This window comes from Erinaceus europaeus, chromosome 15, assembly GCF_950295315.1.
Source record: "Erinaceus europaeus chromosome 15, mEriEur2.1, whole genome shotgun sequence".
In the NCBI taxonomy this organism is placed as follows: domain Eukaryota; kingdom Metazoa; phylum Chordata; class Mammalia; order Eulipotyphla; family Erinaceidae; genus Erinaceus; species Erinaceus europaeus.
In genome coordinates this window covers 18618576-18636062 of record NC_080176.1, presented here as the reverse complement: position 1 = coordinate 18636062, position 17487 = coordinate 18618576, and the positions used below count along the sequence as shown (strand labels likewise).

The window sequence follows — 17487 nt, the reverse complement described above, 5'->3', positions numbered from 1 at the left end:
GGTCATAGCGCGCGCATGCGTCCTTCAGTAAAGAAACACGGAAACTAGTCTGAGAGGGCCGGATAGTGGGGAATCACAAAGCGAAACTTCCGGCCGTGCAAAGCTGTGATTGGCGAGGTTTGAGGGAGGGGCGCCCCGCCTAGAAATTCAAATAGGAGCGGCTTGTTACCAGAGGAAGTAGAATGGACGCGGGCGTCTCGGTGCGGCCGAGGCGGTGTGAGATGGTTGCGGCGACCTCAGGTCCTCCGGGGCGCGTCGGGCGGCGGTTGGGTTCGGAGCTCAGTGGGGCAGCTCCTCCGGGGCCTGGTGCGGGCTCCGCGGGCGGCGGGAGGAGGGCGGGGGTGGGGGCCTGGGGGCTCCGTCCTGCTCTGTCGGCTGCGCTCCCTGGGCCCCGGCGCCGGAGCCTCCTGGGAGCCTTGTCCCTCCGTGCGCTTCAGGCCCTCGGTTAACGGGACGAAGAGGCGGTGCCATGAGTGAGTGGGCAGAGAAAATGGAACTGTTCTCGCTCCCTCTCACGAAAATAAGTAAGCCAAGAAGTTTAAGATTACTTTCAAACTAGAAGGGAGCCGCTTTGCGTTTGGGGACAGTGTTTGTGTCGCGTAGTCCCGCGAGATGAAGGCGGCCCCGGCTGCAGCTGTGACAGCACAAAAGGGAACTAAGGGACTGTTTGCTGTGTCTGTCTGTCTGCCTGCCTGCCTCTCTCGGTGGAGGTCAGGACGACTGCAGCGGGTGAAGAGATGGTCAGGACACCCCAGTGTGTGTGTTTACAGCTGCCTGCAGACCGAGTTCCAGTCAGTGCCCATTCGGGTCCTGTACAGTCTCCCTGCAGAGAATCAGCCGTTTTACCAAACAAACCTCGACCACACACTCGGGTGCTGGGCCAGTTGTAAGCACTTTATGGTGGGGGATCAGTTTATTCGCCACAGTGAGCAGTGAGGTGACAATAGTTAAACAGATAAGTAGCTTGCTCAAAGTTGATGGATATTGGGGTGTGATATTTCACTCTACTCAGTGAGGGTGCCCACGCATATACCAGTCCTGTTGCAGCCTCCCTTCTCCCTGGCAAGAATCGCTGTGTCTGCTGGAGCCCCTGTTGCTAAAATGCTCCAGTGAGTGTTGTCCTTCTCCCAAGAACTTAGTGTCTATTTCAGTAGTCATTTAAGCAAGTCTTAAGAGGGGCTGAGTCCTGGCGCAGCCTGTTAAATGCACGTCACCATGCACATGAATCTGGGTTCAAGCCCCCAGTCCCCACCTGCAGGGGGAAAACTTCAAGAGCAGATCTCTCTCTCTCGTTTTTACCAGAGCTCTGCTCAGTTCTGACTTGTGTGGGGGATTGGAGCCTCAGGCAGGAAAGCCTCTTTGTTATCTCCCCCACCCGTATCTCTCTCTCTCTCCTTCTCTACCACCCCTCCCTTTCAATTTTTCTCTGTCTTATCAAAGTTCTTGAACATATTTTTGTTTATTTATTTTTTAATATTTATTTCTCCTTTTGTTGTCCTTTTTTTTTTTTAAATTGTAGTTGTTATTGATGTCGTTGTTGGATAGGATAGAAATGGAGAGAGGAGGAGAGAAAGATAGACACTTGCAGACCTGCTTCACCACTCGTGAAGCGACTCCCCTGCAGATGGGGGCCTGGGGGCTCGAACCAGGATCCTTATACTGGTCCTCACGCTTTGCGCCACATGCACTTAACCCACTGCGCTACTGCTGGACTCCCTTAAACATCTTTTTAAAAAGTATTAAGTACAATAAGAGAGATTTACTGATGATAGAACCAGAGCATCACTCGGGTACATTGGATGCCAGCGGCTAGACTCAGTCACACCTGTTTGAGAGTGCAGTGCTTTACCCACTGTGCCACCTCCTAGGCTACAAAATGACATCAAGTGTGTGTGTGTGTGTGTGTATGTATATATATATATATTTAATGTCATAGTGAAAGGCCAAAGGTGTGCTCTCTACAGCTCAACTTCATCAATAAAGGAGTCCAGAATTAAGACATTTAAAGTTGGAAGCTGTGTTATGGGGGAGGTGACACAGTGGCTAAAGCATTGAACTCTCAAGCATGAGGTCTCTGGTTCTCTCTCTTTCTCCTGCTCATTGGTGAGGAGGATCAATTTCTACTTAGAAGATTCCTAAAAACAGAAAACAGCACATAAGAAACAGTACATAAGTAAAGAATTCCATGTGATGACATTAGAATCAGCATAGAAGTATAGCTACTTTCCTAACATTCTTTGATGCCACTTTATTATTTTCATGCCTTTTCTCTGTGTGTCTCTCTCATTAACAAATCATAAACAAATAAAGGTTGTAAATTGTGGCAAAGGGAAAAATGAGAAGTACCAGACTTGTCCAAACTCAAAATCACTTTTTTAAAAAAATTATTTTTATTTATTAATGAGAAAGAAGGAGAGAGAGAAAGAATCAGACATCACTCTGGTACATGTGCTGCCGGGAATTGAACTCGGGACCTCATGCTTGAGAGCCCAATGCTTTACCACTGCACCACCTCCCGGACCACTCAAAATCACTTTCAAGATGCAAGTCTTTTTGCATAACCATGATGATTCTACTCCCTACCACCACCCCTTGGCAGTGAACCACTTTTATGATGGAAACTGTACAGACTAACCTCTGTTTTTGGTTATTTCATTTACCAGATCTAAATCTACTCTGTTAAGAGCCCCCAAGAGCTCAGCCTTGCCAAGCTTCAGGGAAATGAGAGCGAGCAGAGCAAGACTTGCTTCCATCAGGTTCACAGGCAGCTGTGGAGGAGACAGATGAGGTGCAGTCACAGCCTTAGTGGGGTAGGGCAGGAGGGTGATTTTAAAAGGGGCGCTTCTTTTAGATGAAATAAGTTTTAAGCATTTGCCTCAATCATTTGACTGATGAGGGAAAGGAGATATTCCAGAAAAAATAGAACAGTCTGTGTAGAGGCCCAAGGCTGTGAGTGAATGTGGTGTATTATAAGGACCGAAGGAAACTTGCTCTGACAAGTTCACGGCAAGGGCAAGAAGGAGGGAACAAGACTGTTGATGACAATGACCAAAGTGAAGAAAGAGCAGGGGTGGCCCGGGAGGTGGCACAGTGGGTAAATGAATTGAACTCTTGAGCATGAGTTCAATCTCCGGCAGCATATGTACCAGAGTGATGTCTGGTTCTTTCTCTCATTCTTTCCTCCTAGCCCTCTCATTAATAAATAAAACATTTAAAAGAAAGAAAGAGAGCAGGGGACTTAAAAAAAAAAAAAAAAAAGTAGGACTGAGCGGCCTGGGTGATGGTGCACCTGGTAGAGCACACGTGTTACCAAGTGCAAGGGCCCAGATTCAAGCCCCTGGTCTCCACATGTAAAGGGGAAGCTTCATGTACTGTAGGTATGTCTACCTCCCCCTCCCCTCTCAGTTTCTCTGTTTCAAAAAGAAGGCAAAACAAATGTAAAAGGTTGGACTGACAGATGTTAATGAGTAACTGATGTGGGAGATAGCGAGAGAAGATGGACTTAAGAAAGACGTTCACCTCTGTGGGTGAGGGTGTGGTTCAGAGCAGGTAGAAGTGCTTGAAACCTCTTCAGGGTCTCATGACGGCAGAGCTGCAGCTGGGAATGTGGGCCTGAAGCTCAGAAGAGCAATCTGTGTGGAGGTGTCACTAGTTTAGGATGGTAATTGAAGTCAGGGATTGAATACTCATACGCTTTATTTTGGTATGAATCAGTGAACCTCTTTGCCTCTCAGGCTCCTACTGATTTCTAGACTTGCCATGAAGACCCAAAACAAACTGGATGCCAGTGTTCCCAGTTTCGTCACATGAAGGAATAGAGACCCTGTAGACCATCTGCTTAACAGACAAAACCTTACTTCTGAGTGACAATCTTCCAGGGGGCATCTGTCTGCCTTTTTGTCTTGCTGTGTGTTGGCTGCACAGACAGGCCTCAAGTGAGGCTTATGACTCCCAACAACTAGTCGCCTCCCACAAAAAAAGGAGAAGCAGGAGTCCGGGCAGTAGCGCAGCGGGTTAAGCACATGTGGTGTGAAATGCAAGGACCGGAGTAAGGATCCCAGTTCGAGGCCCCGGCTCCCCACCTGCAGGGGAGTCCCTTCACAGGCGGTGAAACAGGTCTGCAGGTGTCTATCTTATTCTCCCTACCTGTCTTCCCCTCTTCTCTCCATTTCTCTCTGTCCTATGTAACGACATCAATAACAACAATAATAACTACGACAACAAGGGCAACAAAAGGGAAAATAAATAAAATTTAAAAAAAAAGGAGAAACTCAGAGCTGCCTAGAACTTTCCCAGCTGGCAAATAATAGGCCTGTGTCCTCTCAGGAAGTAGATTGGGGGCTGGAGAGATCTCGGTTGAGTTCTGCTGGCCAATGTAGACAAGAGAAAAATCCTTTCAAGATTTTTTTTAAAGAATTTATTTATTTATTCATGAGAAAGACCAGCGGAGAGAGAGAACCAGACATCACTCTGGTATATGTGCTGCTAGGGATTAACGCGGGACCTTATAGTTGAGAACCCAATGCTTTATCCACTGTGTCACCTCCCAGACCACTCCTTTTAAGATTTGTTTCTTGAAAGATCTATTTATTTATTTACATAAGAGAGGGAAAGAGAGCCAGAGCATCACACTGGCAATTGGTATGCTGGGGATTGAACTCAGGACCTCGTGCATAGTTCAGCGCCCTACTCGCTGTGCCATCTCCTAGGCACCACGTAGAAGCACTATGCGTAGCACTATGGGGCAGCTCCATGAATGGCAGAGCAGGGATGTGGTGTCTCTCTCCTCTGTCTGAGTATTTAAAAGTCAGTCAGGAATGGTAATTTTTCAATAGAGACAAAGAGAGGGAGAGGGGCGGGGAGAGATTAAGAGAGACCACAGCACACCTTCACTGTGGTGGGGTTGGTCTCGTGCCTGAGCAAAAACTGTGCTCTATTCCAGTGAGCTATCAATTCCCGGCCCCCTGACAGCCTCTTAGGAAAAAGATTTTGATGTCTGAAGTTTTAGCTTCTTTGTGTTTTCTCAGGATAAATATAACTTATTTCCTCTTAATTATTTAGTCCTAATTATTGGAAGCAGAACACCAATAGAGAAGGGTTGTGTGTTACTGCATTTTGCAAACTGAGCTGAACAGAAAGGGATTTAAAACTGCCTCTCTTAGAAGAGAGGTGCCGGGCGTTGGGCAGTAAGCACAGTGGGTTAAGCGCTCGATAGCGTAAAGCGTAGGCATCCCGGTTAGAGTTCCTGGTTCCCCACCTGCAGGAGGGTCACTTCACAAGTGGTGAAGTAGATCTGAGAGTGTCTCCCCCCCCCCCGCCCGCTTACCCCCTCTCGATTTCTCTCTGTCCTATCCAATGACAATGACAGCAGTAACAACAACAATAATAATAACCACAACAATGATAACAAGGGGGAAAAATGGCCTCCAGGAGCAGTGCAAGCACTCGAAGTGCAAGCACTGAGCCCCAGCAGTAACACCGGAGGCAATAAATAAATAAATGAACAGAGATGCCAGGGATCACTCAGGACATCATACTTGAGAGTCTGATACTTTCCCTGCTATGCTGCCCCCAAGCCCAAGCCAGGGGGAATGCCTCTCATACAGCCTTCCAAACAAACACACCCACGGTGTTGTTGTTACTGTTATGAATGTAATTCTGGCAGGACCAGGTAACTGAAAATGAAACCACAATTATTCCCTACTAAGAGAAAGCCATGGTCAGAGACAACCAGAAATCCAGAGAGAAGGAGGAAATAAAGAGACACACCTGCAACACTGCTTCACCACTTGCAAAGCTTTCCCCCTACAGGTGGGGACTGGGGGCTCGAACTCAGGTCCTTGCACATTGTAACATGTGTTGAACCAGGTGCATCACCACCCGGCCCCAAATATTTTCTTTATTTTTGGATAGAAACAGAAGTTAAGAGGGGAAGGGGAGATAGGGAGAGATATCTGCAGCACTGCTTCACCACTTGTGAAGCTTCCTCTCTGCAGGTGGGGACCATGGGCTTGAACCTGTGTCCTTGTGCACTGTAATGTGTGCACTCAACTGGGTGTGGCCTGGCCTAAAATTATAATTTTGTATCCAAAACCCCAGAAGAGGCACAGAAACCAGATAGTTCACTGACAAGTTTTAAGTGGACAACAAGGGCAACAAAAAGGAATAAATAATAAATAAACAAATAAACAAAAGTTTTAAGTGGAAGTAAATTTCAACTTTTTTTTTTAACCTATAACTTATTTACTAATGAGATAGTGGGAGGGAGGGAGGTGGAGAGAGAGAGAATCACTCTGGCACTTCTGATGCCAGGGATCAAACTCATGACCTCATTCTTGAGAGTCCAAAGCCTCATCCCCTGTGCCACCTTCCAAGCCACATCAATTTCAGCTCTGTTAAGCCTTCAAGCAGCCCCATGAGCTGTGACCCGCTATACCTCCTCAGTTCAGAATGTGCCCCGCATTCAGCACCTCAGTCTCTTTGGAGTTTGTGAGAAACTCGGAATCTCACTCCAGGGGGAGCCGAGTGGTGGTACAGCAGGTTAAGTTCACGTGGCGGAAAGCACAAAAGTGCACAGACTGACTTTAGGATCCTGGTTCGAGCCCCCCAGTTCCCCACCTGTAGGGGGTTCGCTTCACAGGCGGTGAAGCAGGTCTGCAGGTGTCTATGTCTTTCTCTTCCTCTCTGTTTCTCCCTCCTCTCTACATTTCTCTGTCCTATTCAACAATGACAGCAATAACAACAACAGTAATAACAATGACGATAAACAAAGGCAACAAAAGGAATCTCACTCCGGAGACTGAACCAAGTGTGAATCTGAACAAGATTATTCAAGTGCAAATTTGTCTATACCTGCCCCGATCTACTTGTTGCCAGTCCCTGTTCAGGGCGCCATTATGCCGGGCTAGCTTCGCGGGCGGGAGACAGACGACCAGGGACTCATGGCTGAGCTTCTAGCGTTTCTTCTTCTAGCGTTTGCCCTTCTTCCGTAGCCAGTTAACAGCTGGGAAGCAGTATCTCTTTATTCATGTGGAACGCAGCACAATGTAAGCCATCTAAACTAACTCTAATCACAAGCCTGTCCTTATATATATACTCGCCAAGTAGGGTGGAAACAGGATGTGACGTAGAGAGGGTGGAGTGAAAAAAGACTGGTGCAAATCAGGGTGTACTAGGAGAGGGGGCGGAGCAAAAAGACTTCGTGAACCAGTCGGGATTAAACCAAAACAATGTCCTGCAGGCAGGGCAGTGCTAGTTAACAGTGGTTATGTAAATAGAATGCAGTGTTAAGCAGGGGGGGATTAAACCAATCAAACAGAAGGGGTCTTAGAAGCAGACCAACACTTGTAAAGCAGGAAAGTAATGGGGGCCACACTGGGGGGGGGGTACCCCTCCAGCTTGGCCAGAGTGGAAAGAAGTCCCCTGTCTGATCCGTGGTCTCTTGCCTCCAGGGCTTCTTCCCTGCTCATGCGTCAAGGTTTAAGGGGTCTCTTATCTACTGAAATGCCAGGGTTTGGTTTCACTTTTAGGCTTTGCTTAGGACTAAAGAGCAAAAAGACGAACTGTGGGTGATGGTGCAAAATCAGGAGGTGGCCCTGTGACGCCAGGTCTAAGGTGTCCGGTGCTCAAGGAGCTGTGCTTTGCTCTCTCTCACAAGCAGAACACACACAGCTCGCCCTCCTCGGCCCACCCGGACGCCTCTGCAGGCAGCGTTCCTTGACACCTGCTTCGTCCATCCCCCGGACGCAGCTAGGTCAAGCACGCTGTCCTCCATCACTCCTGCCGCCCCTGTGTTCCCACCATGCTTCAGGCCTAACACTCGCTTTCGCTCCTTCAGGGGTCGGTCGCAGCCGCCTCAGCAAGGTGGGAGCTGGCCGGAGCCCCCCTCCAGCCCGGGTCAGGGTGGCCGTGCGGCTGCGGCCCTCTGTGGATCAAGCGGCCGGAGAGAATGATGGTCCCTGTGTGCGAGGCCTGGACAGCTGCTCGCTGGAGGTGGCCAACTGGAGGAACCACCAGGAGACACTCAAATACCAGTAAGCTCCGGCCTCTGTCCCTCCCACCCAGCATTACCAGCAAAGCTCTGTCCCCACGCTTTCAATTGTTCACTGGGGGAAATGTGCCCAAGGTCCCACTGTGAGGGGTCTTTTGTGGGGAAAGACTGGAGGCTGAACATGGCGTGGTGAGGGGTTTGCAAGGGAGCAGACACATTAGCCAAGCCAGACTGCTGCTGGGTGGTATCAAAGACCACCCAGATTTGGGGGCAGAACTCACAAGGACAGCTGCCTTAGCATCTCATCAGAAGTGGGGGAAGGTAGCATAACGATTCTGCAAAAAGACTGTCATGCCTGAGGCTCCAAGGTCCAAGGTTCAATCTCCCTCACCACCATAAACCAGAGCTGGGCAGTGCTCTGGTAGAAAATAATAAATAATAATTTAAAAAAATAAAATAATTTTAATTTCAGGGTCATAGACCTGTCATTCTAGCCCAAGGGGCCAACTTGGCCTGCAGGTCAAATCTGACCAGGAATCTTCACAAACAAAGCTTTACTGGAACATCATTATACCTGGTATTTATACATCGTCCACAGCTGCTTTCGGACCGTAGTGGCTAGCTGAATAGGTGTGAAAGCAGCTGTATGGGGCCAGGGGGCCGGGTGGTGGCACACCTGGTCGAGCACATGTTACAATGCACAACGACCCGGGTTTGAGCCCCCGGTTCCCACCTGCAGGGGAAAGCTTAATGAGTGGTGAAGCAGTGTTGCAAGTGTCTCTGTCTCTCTCCCTCTCTATCACCCCCTTCCCTCTCAATTTTTGGCTGTCTCTATCCAATAAATAAAGATAATAAAAAACAGAAAGGGGGAGTCGGGCAGTTGTGTAGCGAGTTAAGCACATATGGTGCAAAGTGCAAGGACGGGCATAAGGATCCCGGTTCGAGCCTCTGGCTTCCCACCTACAGGGGGAGTCGCTTCACAGGCGGTGAAGCAGGTCTGTAGGTGTCTATCTTTCTCTCCTCCTCTCTGTCTTCACTCCTCTCTCCATTTCTCTCTGTCCTAGCTAACAATAACTACTACAATAATGAAAAACAACAAGGACAACAAAAGGGAAAAATTAATAAAAATATTTTTTAAACAAAAATTAAAAAAAAAAAAAAAAAGGAAGGAAGGAAGGAGCCATGTGGCCCACGGAGCCTAAAACATTTCCTGTATAGTAGCTCTTCATAGAACAAGTCTCCCTAACCCCTCCTGGGCCCTGGGCCCTGGGCAGACTGGCTCCAGTTCTTTCTAACTTAACCCCCCAGCCCACCCCACCCCACACTGCTGTCCACTCACACCGAGCCTTGCTGTGGTCAGGGCCACTGCTTCTCCACCAGCGAGCTGGGGCTGGGCCGCAGGCAGGCTGAGTCTCATCTCATAACAGCAGCAGCCTTTGGTTACCTGCTGGCGGTAGCCACTTTCTACTCACTGTGAAGACAGCTGTCCTTTCACGCCGTATCTTGTTTGTAGTGTGTGCACCTAACCAGGTGTGCCACCACCCGCCCCTCCATATCTTGTGTGCAACTTTCGATACTTAAAACACTTTGCTCTTTTCTCCCTGGCAAAACCCTTCTTCAGACAGGACCAGTTACTCCTTCTAGTAGGTTCTCACTGCTGTCTCTCCCGCCAAAGAGCAGAAATGCCCATAGCAGGGCCATCAGGTTTGCCTCTGTCATTGTTTTATCTTTATTGGATAGATACAGCCAGAAATCAAGAGGGAAAGGGGGTAATAGAGAGGGAAAGAGAGAAGCTGCAGACCAGCTTCACCACTCGCAAAAAGTTTTCCTCCTACAGGTGGGGACCAGGACTTGAACCTGGGTCCTTGCACACTGTAATGTGTGCTGAACCAGGTACACCACCACCTGGCCCCGCCTCTCAGTCTGAAGCAGCCAGCTTTGCCTCCATTCACTCCCTCCTCTCCCCCGCCTCAGGTTTGATGCCTTCTATGGGGAAAGGAGCTGTCAGCAGGACATCTATGCAGGGTCAGTGCAGCCCATCCTCAGGCACCTGCTGGAAGGACAAAATGCCAGTGTGCTTGCCTATGGGCCCACGGGGGCAGGTGAGGCAACCCACGGGGTGCGGCTGTGGCTCGGGCAGGGCTGGGAGCCGGAGGAGATCTCATTGCCCTGTCCCCTCGCTCCACAGGGAAAACCCACACGATGCTGGGCAGCCCCGAGCAGCCCGGTGTGATTCCCCGGGCGCTCATGGACCTCCTGCAGCTCACGAGGGAACAGGGTGCTGAGGGCCAGCCCTGGGCCCTCTCTGTCACTATGTCCTACTTGGAGATCTACCAGGAAAAAGTAAGGGGAGAGCCCGAGGGCTGGATATAAGACTGCTCCACCTCGGGGGTGAGAGTTGGGGTGGCAGACACACACTCTGAGGTGCCCTGGAGGAGGACTGAGCCCCCAGGAAGCCAGCAGCTGCCTCAGAATTGCTGATGCCGCTCTCCCCGCTCCGCAGGTGTTAGACCTACTGGAACCGTCCTCTGGAGACCTGGTGATCCGTGAGGACTGCCGGGGAAATATCCTGATCCCCGGCCTCACACAGAAGCCCATCACGAGCTTCACTGACTTCGAGCGGCACTTCCTGCCAGCCAGCCGGAACCGGACTGTGGGTGCCACGCGGCTCAACCAGCGTTCCTCTCGGAGCCATGCCGTGCTCCTGGTCAAGGCGAGGCACATGCTGGGGCGAGGGCTGGGCAGGCCAGAGCCTGAGCCAGAACCCGAGCTGAGTGTGGTCACCCCTCTCTTTGCTGTTTTTTTTTTTTTTGTTCACCCCAGGTGGATCAGCGGGAGCGCTTGGCCCCTTTCCGCCAGCGGGAGGGGAAGCTCTACCTGATTGACTTAGCTGGCTCCGAGGACAACCGGCGCACGGGCAACAAAGGCCTGCGGCTGAAGGAAAGCACGGCCATCAACACCTCCCTCTTTGTTCTGGGCAAGGTAGTGGACGCGCTGAACCAGGGCTCCCAGCGCGTGCCCTACCGGGACAGCAAGCTCACCCGCCTGCTGCAGGTCAGGCCACCCGCCCCTGGGCAGAAGGGTGTGGGGAAACAGGAAGGTGGGCAGCTGACCCTTGGCTCCCTCTTAATCTCCACCCTGCAGGACTCTCTGGGGGGCTCCGCCCACAGCATCCTCATCGCCAACATTGCACCTGAGAGACGCTTCTTCCTAGACACAGTCTCTGCGCTCAACTTTGCCGCCAGGTCCAAGGAGGTGATCAACCGACCTTTTACCAACGAGAGCCTACAGCCTCCGGGTGAGGACCGGGGTGGCAGAATGGAAGGGCTGAGACCACCTGGCCGGGGGTGGGTTGTCTGTCCAGCATCAGCTGAGCCTGAAAGCTCTCCCATCTTCCCCAGCCATGGCGCCTGTTAAACTGTCTCAGAAGGATCTGCTAGGCCCATCCGAGGCAAAGAAAGCCCGAGGCCCTGAGGAGGAGGAGGTCGGGAGTCCTGAGCCCCCAGCAGCCTCTGCCTCCCAGAGACTCAGGTAAGCAGGGGAGTGGAGGGGGACATGACCCACAGAGGTATCTGGATTGGATGTACTCCTGTTGTGTCTGGGTTGACTACTGAGCTGCAGCGGCTCTAGGCTGCTAGACTACTGAGCAGAGAGGGCTGGGACCTTGTTCGTTTCCCATTGGAGTCACCACAGTTGTTATTTTACTAATCTCACTCAAGGGCTAAATCAGTCTTTGTCCTTGGTGTTGCTACCTGGGGCCCTAAGGTGGCCACCTCTTTGAGCCCCTAACTCCCATTCTCAACCCCTTTAAGTAGACATCAAAACCTCACATTTTGCAGGGTTTTTGTTTTTGGAAAGGGAGGGGAGGGAGAGAGGTTGATTGTGTTATGAACTGGGTACCAGAGTACTTCTTATGGTGGTGCTGGGGACTGAGTCTGGGACCTCATAACCTCAGGCATGAAAGTCTTTTTTAGAACCATTATGCTGGTGCTGGGGGTGAAACTGGGACCTCTGGCATGTAAGTCTGGTGCACTGCTGAATGCCCTATCTCCCAGATCCTTCAGGCAACTTTTTTTTTTTTATCTTTATTTATAGAGATAGCCAGAAATGGAGAGGGAAGTGGGTGACAGAGGGGGAGAGAGACAGAGACACCTGCAGCCCTGCTTCACCACTCGTGAAGCTTTCCCCCTGTGGTGGGAACCGGGGGCTCAAACCAGGGTATCCTTGTGCACTGTAGCATGTGCACTCAACCAGGTGTGCCACCACCCAGCCCCACAACTATTTCAAGGTCAAGACTGTTTGCTGCTGACTCCAGAAGTAATCTGAGCCCTGACTTTCTAGAGGATAGAAAGCAAGGCAAAGGAGATGGGGTGAAGAGAGCTATTTTGCTGAGACCTCGCTGCGTGTGAGAGGCCGCCTTTCCCATGGCTTTCCAAGGGACTGGCTGCTACGCTACCCCCTGCCCTGCTGCTACCCTCCATCCAAGCAAAGCCTCTGAACTAAGTCCCTCCAGTGTGCAGGACACTGATAGCCCAGGAAACGTTGGCTCTTAGGTCACCTGGTTGCAGGCCTTATTCTGTGTCTGACCACCTGACCTTCCCTCACTGCAAGCAGCCAGTGGCAGTTTTTTACTTTGTCCTGTCTCCGCCCCTCACCCAGAGAAAGTCTCTTCAGCCATGTGGTCCTAAGGTTACCAAGCAGGCAGCCAAGGTGGAGCACATCCTCCCTCCCAGGCTGCTGTGGGAGTTCGGGGTGGCATTTATGCATAAAGCACTCCCACCTCAGCTAAGTCTTCCTCAAAAGACTTAGCAGTCTTCTGTGTACACAAACTTGGAGAAACATCTTTGGACAGAAACATCTTACAAAATAAGCAAGATGTCTGTCTGGGTCAGTCCAGAGATGAGATAAGTCAGACCTAGACACTCTGCCGTGTGTGTGTGTGTGTGTGTGTGTGTGTGTGTGTGTGTGTGTAACAGGACCATGTGTTCAATCAGAAAACTCAGATGGTAACAGATCCCTACTTTCAGACCCTGCCTACCCTTCCTTCTGGGGTGCTTGCACACAAACAAGAAAGCAGTCTCTGCCCTGGGGATACTAGATCAGAGTGGGAAGAGGGTAAGCTGTAACGCCAGGCACTGTGGGAAGGTGACACCAAGCCCTAGAAGTTAGATCAGATGTGAGGAGCTGAAGGAGAAAATTCCAGATGGAAGGACAAACATCAGTCATCACTGTCTGAGAATAAGTCAGGTCTCCACATGAATGGACTTTTACTACCCACTGAATAAAGGCGTGGCATCGGCAATATCGTGATTTTGAAAGCTCAGCTGAAAATCACCTTCTCTGAGACTACTTTATTTTTACCAGAGCACTGCTCAGCTTATGGTGGTGCTGGGGATTGAACTTGGAACCTCAAAGCCTTAGGCATGGAAGGCTCTTGACAGAACCATTATGTCACACACATACACACACCCCAGTCATTCCCAGACTAGTTTAAAAAGACAGGCACACGATTCTTGCTGTCTTCTTAAAATGCCATCTTTTGGGGCCAGGTGGTAGCACACCTGGTTGAGTGCACATGTTACAGTGCTCAAGGACCCAGGTTCTAGCCCCCGCTCCCCACCTGCAGGGGAGTTGCCTCACAGGCGGTGAAGCAGGTCTGCAGGTGTCTATCTTTCTCTCCCCCTGTCTTCCCCTCCTCTCTCCATTTCTCTCTGTCCTATCTAACAATGACACCATCAATAACAACAATAACTATAGCAACAATAGAAAACAAGGGCAACAAAAAGGGAAAATTAAATATATTAAAAAATTTAAAAAAACAAACTTAAATACCATCTTTTCTGTGATAAAATGAGTAGTGAGAGCCCAATATTCTCACCCAGGCCATCATCTCAGGCCATTTAGGCAGGTCGTGACCAATCCGCACTCACCTGAGGCCATTACATCCAGTCCGGCTGACTTGCACAGGGCTGCCCAGAAAGTTAACTTGTGAGCAGAACAGAGGTCAGACGGTGACATGCCGGGTTTAGCGCGCCTAGTAGAGCAGAGCCACAGCTAACACCAAGCTCAGGCCTGAGGAGGGCAGTCCTGGGTCCTGCTGCTGAGGAAGGGGAGAAGGTGAGGAATAACTGTCTGCTCAGCCCCCTGCAGAAGCTAAGCAACATGAACCCCGCCATGCTGGAGCGCCTCCTAAGCTTGGACCGCCTTCTTGGCTCCCAAGGAAGCCAGGGCGCCTCTACACTGAGCACCCCAAAACGAGAGCGGATCCTGCTCATGAAGACAATGGAGGAGAAAGATCTGGAGATCAAGGTAAGTGTGCCAGGTGTGGGGTCTGAGATTCCTGTTGATCCAGACAGCAGTCACAGAATTTTCAGATCTGGAAGGACAGTCAAGGCAAAACCAGGGTCAGAAAGCTAGCTCGCCTGTTGTGAGGTCAAGTTGGGCCCTCCACCACCACCACACAGGAGGAAGCTTTGGTGTTACAGTATCTTTATTTTCTGTTTCTATCTGTAAAAGTCAGCTCAGTGAAGTACCAATGATGACAATGATCATTTCCTAAAGCACAGGTCAAAGTGAGGTAGCTTGCTACTAGAACAGTTCTTCCTATCCATGTTTCACCTGTGGGCAACCCTGATAAGTTAGAAAACAATTCATTGGGGTCAGGCAGTCATGCACAAGGACTCACGTTGAGGCCCCACCCACACCCCCATCCCTGTTTACAGGGAAGTAGCTTCATGAGCGGTGAAGCAGTATTGCTGGTGTTTATCTTCTTCTCTTCCAATTTCTTCCTACCCAATCAAATATTTAAAAAAGAGACATCTGTAGCAGGGCTTGAGCCTGCATGCTTATGTATTCTAAAATGTCTGCTCTATAGAATGTGCCACCGGGGCAGGGCAATGCAAAAAGACTGAGGCTTCGAAGTCCCAGGTTCAATCCCCTGCACCACCGTAAGCCAAAGCTGATCAGTGCTCTGGTAATAAAGAGCCACCAACCAGCCCCAGACCAAAAGAAACCACATTCAATTGTATTGGACTCCAATTGTCTCCTGATAGTTTCTTCCATCACATTGCACACCCACTCTCCCAGTCCACTGCCTCTCAAGCTGCCCTGAATTTGGTTCTGGGTCACATCACTCCCTGCTCCATCCCAACAGAGGCTTAAAATGAAGCAAAAAGAACTGGAAGCCAAGGTGCTTGCACAGGAGGCTGTAGATGCAAAGGAGAAGGAGAACTCTCTCACGATGCTCCAACCTCTCGCCCGCCGCACAGTCACTGTGGCCAAGCCTCTCAAAAAAGCCGTAGTGATGCCCCTACAACTGAGTAAGTTGAGACAATGGGGCCCAGATAATAGGACCTTTGTCTCTGGAAATCACTCAGTCACTTCTACCACATCCACCAGCCCCAGGGGCGGTGAGGAGGATCTGAAGCTGTGTGCTCTGTTCTCAGGCTCTTATCCCAGTGGACATAGCATGTGACAATAGCATGATTATCATGTCAGACCAACTGAGATGACTTTCAAATATGGGCATAAAGAAAGTTATGTGGAAACAATGAAAAAGGTTAACTTGGGATGGAGAGGGGAACTAGGAAATCAGAAATGGGAGCAGCAGGTAGCTACCAGGGAGAACAGAAAAGTTGCCGCTGGCTTAACTGTTTCACAATTCCTGCTTTCAGTTCAGGAGCAGGCAGCATCCCCGAGTGCTGAGATACACATCCTGAAGAAGAGAGGCCGGAAGAGGAAGGTGAGAGACTTAACTGGAGGCTCAGGCTACACCAAAAGCCCGAGGGAAGGGGCCATGACCGTAGTGGGAAGAGCACTGACCAGAACTTAGACCCGCCTGAGCTCTTAGCAACTCTTTACATGTCTTCTGAGTTGCTACACCTCACCCAGGCACCCAGGACGAGTGTACTTGACGTAATGTGTCCACCCTGTTACTTTCTCCCTGACAGCTTCCATCCTGCTTACACTGTAGCCTGGGTCCTGCTCTCTACAAAGTTAAGAGAGCCTGTTTGACCTAAAGACTCAAACTCAAACGATGCTGGAAAAATGACCTAAAAGCTGAGATGACGTGGAAGTGCCATTTATTGAGTGCTTCTGCTGTGTGCTTTCTCTTAAGAGTGAAGTAGAACTTACCTCCTTTTTTAGAGTTGAGGGGCCAGGTTTTAGTGCTTGCTTTGTGCTTTACAGGAATCTGAAAAGATGTCTTTACAAGTGGGATAAAATGAAAATCAACCCAGAGTGACCAATGGGAAGGGCTTTTGGAGACGCTCGACAGGAAGGAAAGAGACTGGGGAGGGCGCAGGAGGTAGCAACTCTTGGGTTCCTATCTTTGGCAGAAAAATGCAAGCCAGTTTGCTGCCTGCTACAGGCTGAACAGACTGCTGTGTCTGTCAACCCCCCTGTCTCACAGCTGGACTCCCTGGAGCCCGAGGAGCCGGAGGAGAAGGGTAAACACAGCTGGGAGCTCCAGATCAGTTCAGAGCTGATGGCCCTTGGGCGCAAGAAAATATTAGATCTGCTGAACGAAGGCTCAGTGCGGGATCTGCGAGGCCTGCAGCGCATTGGCCAGAAGAAGGCCCAGCTCATTGTGGGCTGGAGGGAGCTCCACGGCCCTTTCAGCCAGGTAACGGTCCAGGGAGGGCAGCTCTGGAGTCTGGGGTAGGGGGCGCCCCCTAGGCCTTCTCCCCACCACTGCCTTTCCCGTCAGGTGGAGGACCTGGAGCGCGTGGAGGGCATATCCTCCAAACAGATGGAGTCTTTCCTCAAGGTGAGCGCTGCTGCCCCTCCTCCGGGCCGGCCGACCCTGGTCCCGGCCCTAACGCTGCCCCCCCCCCCCCCCCCCCGTGTGTTGCAGGCGAACATCCTGGGGCTCGCTGCAGACCAGCCCTGCGGCCCCTCCTGACTGCCGGACCTCCGCTCTCTGCCTTTTTATTTCTAATTGTGTAACCGCGTGTTTTGTAAATACAGTCTATACTCCCAAGCCTCCGCCTGTTTTCTCGGGGAGGGCGGGGCCGAGCTATAACCGCCCGGGGGCCGGCCACCAACCAGCCTTCTAACTCCTCTGGGCGCCATCTTTGGGGAAACGTGAAACAACTCTGGGTTGTAAATAAACCCACTGAAGTGAGCGGGGACGGTGGCCGAGAGGAACCAAGAAGCTGGAGCGAAAGCCTCGGCCCAACGACCGTTAGGCGGGCGCGCGCTCCGGTTTAGCCCTGCCCCATCCGTACCTCCCGAGCGCGCTCCCCATTCTCCCGCTCAGCAGCGACAGCGGTTTTCTGCGCGTGCGTGCGAAATAACGGCTGCTGGCGGAGGGAGAAGGGGGGGTGGAATCTTTGAAGGGGGGGAAGAGAAGCCGCCCCGTCTCCCGCGCGCCCACCACCTGCGCCACCGCCAGCCAATCAGCGGCCGTCTCAGGGGTCTCGCGCTCGGGGCGACTCGGGCTGCTGGGTGGCTCCCCGTCCCTCCTCCCGCCACAGTCCCTCTCGTACCGCCCCCCT

At 51.1% G+C, this 17487-nt stretch overlaps 1 protein-coding gene across 1 annotated transcript; it reads left to right on the top strand.

Annotated features, from left to right (window-relative positions):
• The first annotated feature begins 94 nt into the window (after positions 1-94).
• KIF22 (kinesin family member 22) lies at positions 95-16970 on the top strand. The gene is made up of 14 exons (XM_007536153.3): positions 95-240; positions 7838-8033; positions 9965-10092; positions 10179-10333; positions 10494-10703; positions 10814-11044; positions 11135-11288; positions 11392-11521; positions 14131-14299; positions 15144-15309; positions 15664-15731; positions 16401-16613; positions 16698-16757; positions 16845-16970. Exons 1-14 carry the CDS (start codon positions 183-185, stop codon positions 16890-16892), a joined length of 1986 nt encoding a protein of 661 aa, XP_007536215.1. The 5' UTR covers positions 95-182; the 3' UTR covers positions 16893-16970.
• Positions 16971-17487: the final 517 nt, after the last annotated feature.